Source organism: Atta cephalotes (assembly GCF_000143395.1).
Source record: "Atta cephalotes unplaced genomic scaffold scaffold00013, whole genome shotgun sequence".
Lineage (NCBI taxonomy): Eukaryota > Metazoa > Arthropoda > Insecta > Hymenoptera > Formicidae > Atta > Atta cephalotes.
The window spans coordinates 4,960,869-4,966,522 of record NW_012130077.1 but is presented as its reverse complement, the minus strand read 5'-3'; the positions used below and the strand labels follow the sequence as shown (position 1 = coordinate 4,966,522).

The 5,654-nt window shown below is 32.3% G+C and overlaps 1 protein-coding gene across 1 annotated transcript; it reads right to left on the bottom strand.

Annotated features, from left to right (window-relative positions):
- Positions 1 to 877: 877 nt before the first annotated feature.
- On the bottom strand, positions 878 to 4,839 carry LOC105617713. Its single transcript, XM_012199267.1, has 5 exons — positions 4,653 to 4,839; positions 4,515 to 4,564; positions 2,858 to 2,907; positions 2,164 to 2,478; positions 878 to 1,688 (listed from the first exon to the last, which is right to left on the bottom strand). Exons 1-5 carry the CDS (start codon positions 4,837 to 4,839, stop codon positions 878 to 880), a joined length of 1,413 nt encoding a protein of 470 aa, XP_012054657.1.
- Between the last annotated feature and the right edge of the window lie 815 nt (positions 4,840 to 5,654).

Genomic DNA, 5,654 nt, shown 5'->3' with positions numbered 1-5,654 from the left:
TGTTGACGAATAACTAACTCATTAATCAATTTTGCAATACTGCGAAAAGAAAAAATTTTCCCATGAGAAAGTGGATGATAGTAACATTCTATAGCTTATCAAAAATTAAGAAAAAATCTTTAATAATTTTTAAGTTAGAAACTTTATAGTTTCTAACATCACACAATAAATTTATATAAATTTATTATTACCGCGCACATTACGAGATATTTGCGGTGTACTCTCTGGAGTGGATATAATTTCATTGAATTCAGATTTCAACGCCTCAAGAGAGGTATACAAAAAATGACTCCCGCATATTTATACATTCGTGGCAATATGAACATACATTTTGCCGTGTCTACGAAAAGAGAGATTAAATTTGTCAAAATCACATTAATTCTTAAAACCCGATCAAGCGTGTAATCAGAAGCATTAATGGCGTCCAATACACTCGTATTCATGAAGAAACTTCACTATTAAATTCATTTTTTCTGGTAGATTCTTTTCCCCAAAATAAAATAGTAGAGCTGTATTATTATTTACGTAAATAAAAATATAAATATTTTTTACAGAAAAATTTAACACAAAACGTACACGTCATTAATGCTCCTATACGAAAAGAACTGCAGTTTTGCTCAAGTATCTAAAAATTTAGTTAGATGCAAATCTAAAAATAAATTTATTGAACCGTCAAACTAATTACGTAGAATACTTAAATATTATTAATAATAATGCTGAAAAAAGTTTCAACATTCTAATAATCAGTTTGAGCATCATACATAATTATTTCGATGGTTCAAACAAAATAATTTTCAGATTGGACTGGTTTAGTTAAATTTTTCAATATTTCAGCAAAAAGTCGTTCCTTTTGCATATATATTCCGATATTCTATGTCTACCCATGAGCACTCGGGGCGATCCCTGCCGTCACTCCTTCATGACCGAAGGACACATGTTGATACGGAGTGCCTTGTACAGTCATCGTTCTGAAATCATAGCTCGTGGGGTCTCCATGGTCTTCGCGTACGGCATAGCTTTGTTTGGATTGAGCAAAACTGGGGAGCCAATTGACACCGCCAGATGAACCGCCGAAACTAACACCTGATAGATCGGTGGTTGGGAAACCAGCGTGTAGCTGCTGGGGCGCAGAAATTGGTCCGGTCGCCGCGAAGTTGGCACCAGTGGCTAACACATTCGGCCAGGACTTGGTGAGCTCTTCCAGTTTCCTCTGGTACTCGTCCATGGACACGGTATCCTGCAGAACGATGCCATCCTTGTTACCAGCTATAGTTGCCGATGGTATACCCGCTGGTACTATCACAGCCCCTTGCACCCCGGTGGCGGCGGGAATGTTAGCGGAATTGGCTGCGGAAGCAGCGTGAGCATACGCGGCTGGTGAGGTGTCTGAGGAGAGGCCTTCAGTGCCCTTCAAGGAATCCTTGCTCTGTTCTATAATACTGCTGAGGGCCTGTTGGTTTCTCAGACTGAGATCTTTCTCGATCGAGCGTGCGCCATAGTATTTGTTTAGGCTATCTTTTACATTGCCGCGCAATTCATTTCTGGCAGCGTTCTCCATGTCCGAGAAATAGGAGTCTAACTGCGGATTCTCATAAGAATGCGCTGTCCCCGATACCGCATAATCCTGACCTACCGATGTGAAACTCGTCGGTGGATAGTCTGGTTGACGTCCGTAAGTACCGGCGTATCTAAATTGGAAAAGAAAGGAAGCTGCTTGAATATGTTAGGAAAAACTAATAGAAATTAAGATATACCGTTTAATCGATTAACTGGTATCGCATACTGATTGACTCTTTCAAATATAGATATATTATTTATGTGTATCTAATCTTTATTATATAGGATATCATTATAATTAAAGTAAAAGTTGAAAATAAAAGTTTTTCGTCTATGTAAAAAATACTTTTTATAATTGTCAGGTTATTCGTTCACAAATTCAAAAGCAATATTTATATTTTTATCAAAATTGTGCAACCAGGTTCTAACAAAAAAAATAGCACAATTAGAATTAATTATACTATATGTAATATAATTAATTCGCTAATTATTTTCTGTTAATATTTTACTAATTACAATTAGAATATTATAATTACAAAGATAAAACGTAATCAAAATGAGGAGAACAAAAATAATTAAGATAAATTATGCTTAATGTAAGATTACCTTTCATGCACAAATGGTAAATTATTGCTCTTGATGCTATCATACGGAATGTATCCTTTGCCATAAGAGATGCTGTGACTAATGTCTTTGCCGTGCGGTACATGCACGTGATTCACAACTTCAGGACTATGATCAAAATCATCACCCCCATGTGGTAACGGTCGGAATGATTTCGTGTAACGATTACTGCGACCATAATGTATGTGACGATGAAAGTCGTTTCCACCGTAAGATGATTTCTTGTAATTGCCCGGAGGTCGCCATGGCACTGCTGGGCTCCGTCTTACTTGTCGGGGCACAATTAAAACTACCTTTCTGAAACAGCAAAAATATAGATAGAAATATTTTTTTGATACTTTATATTATTATTTATTATATTAGTTTTTTTAACCTTATCATTTTAAAAAGCATATTTAAAACCTCCTAATTAATGTTATCGATAGGAATTATGAAGAATGATATGTTCATAAAATTGTCTGAAATTTATTGTTTTTTTAATAGTTATATGATATATATACATATAAGTTATTACAAGTTTTTTAATGTAATCTTTGTTTTTTAAATGTACATTTAAAATTTCGAAAAACTTTATATATAAAAAACAGTTGCTAAATCAACTTTCTACCATTTTATTATCAATCGAATTTAATTATATATAATTATCCTTAATTAAGTATATTACACGGATACTTACGCATGAGTAAGAAGGGGCTCGCTAATTGCTAATAGCAGAACGCAAAGAGCCTGTAAATATTAATTTCCGGTCAACATTCCTATTAATTGTAAGTTTTAATAGTAACGGGAGTGTAAACGATAGAGTAAATCAACTGTCTATTAAGTGGACAAGTTTTCGCACGAAATTACGAAAATTTAGTCGTGTGTAGAATTTCATTTGAAAGAATTACACATTCTGAGGCACGCAATCCTCATACGCTACGGTTAGTGCTTAGTTTACCATAAGTAGCATAATTATCTAAACTTGCAGTCCGTTATCAGGTCTCGCCTCTTCCTTCACTTAATCATACTTTCATTGATAAGTATAGTAAGACTTTCACACGATGAAAGTTAATCCTGTTATTTACCAAGTTCTTTTGAGTTGCATTCTAGAAATTAGTTTAAACATAAAATTCGAATAAGTTGTTACTTCTTGTAAACATACACATATATGTGTAATAATTAAAAATATTAAAAATTATTATTCATTGTTTTTAATTTAAAAAAAAAATGAAAATTATTTTATTTTTTCACGCGCTCTCTTTTTGAGAATTAATATTCAAAATGTATATCCATTAATTCCGAATAATACAAAAAATATTTTTGTAAAACACGTCCTAGATGCAATAATAAAGAATCATAATGTAAATTATCTTTATAGTTGTCAAAATTATTAAATCATAATATTAAATTAAATTAAATTAATTATTAAATTAAAGTATAATAAATTGTTGCGTTTCAAAAAAATTAATTCGGTCAATATCTTATTTCAATTCTTACTTTTTTGAAATAATGAAAAATAATGTACAAAGTTTCAAATTTTTTGCAATATCTAATTAACGAAATAATAATTTCTAAAGATTGCCAAATAAGAGAGTAAAATCGACATATAAGCAACTTTAAGATATCTTTCAGAGTTCTTTATATATAGAATATCTTAAAGAATTCTTAAAGATAATTTTAGACATTCTGTTTGAATAATTAAAAAAAAAATTGCGAAAATTGCAAAATGGTATAGGATTTTTCAAATCAGTTTAGTCCACCTCTAAGTCCACAAGCAATGTATCAAAAAGACTCAAAAATTTTGAGACATTCTGTTTATAACACGCATAAGTTTATTAAGTGTATTTCTTACTTGTAATTTATGAGTAAAAACAATTATTTAAACATAAATCATCAAACAAAAATTAATAACTACATTAATAATAAATAAGGTAATCAAAAATACAAACAAATAAAAATAAAAATAATATAAAATAAATTATGATTTAAAATTTTAAAAGATTAAATTATCTATCTTCTTATCTTTTTTCTCTTACAATTATGAAATCAGATTACTTTTAAACAACATAAAATATTCATTCATTCTTTCATTTTTAATTAATTACCAGATAAAATCATTCAAAAAATAATAGCTTTCCTGCCTTTTTTCAAATCATTATATCTCTTTTAAATTTCTTCATAAAGACATGCAATCTAATTTTAAGAACTATTCATCAACATAATTACAAGAAAGAAGTAAAAAAAATATTATTACTTCTCAATTAAAAAAAAGGATTAAGTGAAATCCATAATTATAAGAAAGTATAATAAATAACCGATCTTTTAAATCGAGAAATTCGAATGATCTGACTCACCATGTACCGCATACTGCCGGCCCTTAAATGACTCGCGCCGCTGGTCAAACCTGATAATGCGTTCTTATCCGATCTGTTGTCACGTTATCAGTGTCGTCGCGAACCACGGGTAATGAAAAGGTGACAGTTGCTCGTCACCTGCTGACCGATCAAAGGCCCAGGATCCGGTCGTGCTCGCCACCACGGATGATCCAGATGTATTGCGGCTATCTGCGCATTGCCTCTTCTCTTTTATACAAGATAAAAAGAGCATAGACGCGGTGCATAGTCGCGATCGCCTCCCACCGTGGAAATGTACCGGCGATCGACGCGTCCGCCGTACCATCATGCTGAATGGAAATAGAAAACGGGCGGTACCGCGCGAGATGGACCCCCGCGGCCTTCGTTGCTAAACGTGGCCGGGTGAGTCGTCTAATTTTTGTTTAGGGAGAAATCGACACTTTCTTTCATCGAGACGGACAACGTCAACAGTGCGATGTGATGGGCGTATTCATCATACGAGATGCTGCAGCAAAATTCCCTCCAATTTTTTCCCCCGAGATACAGTGTGTGATGAACCTAGAATCCGATCCGATAGATATATCTCGCGCTATCAGTTCTATATGTAATGAAAATAAAATAGCTAGATTACACTACATCGCAGATATATGCAGGGAAGGATTTCATCAAATGAAAGTTAGACAGTGACTAATAGACAGCAATAGAAAATAACGATAATAAATAGAAAATTTAGACAGCAACAAAAAATTGGTAGGGTTTATTACTTATCGTAGCTATGCCATATGGGTGCGGTAACAATGTTAGTTTTTATCTTTTTAATCTTTTTTTAGAACTGAACTACCGATTTCGATGAAACTTATAACAATTACAGAAAATGATTTTTTTTTAAATGTGATAATATCCCTATTTAGAAGCAAATGATTAATTATTTCCGAGATACTAAAAATAGAAAATCCAAAAAAATGATCAAAATTAGTCCCGATATAAAAAAACAGTACAAGAAACTAATTTCATAATGCCTTGTGAGAGAGATATATGTGAGAGAGAAATAACATTTACAATGACAGTGCGTGCAGGAAAAATTGCTAGAAACAATAATATCAATATAAAAAATATCATGCAATATTTATAATTCAAAAT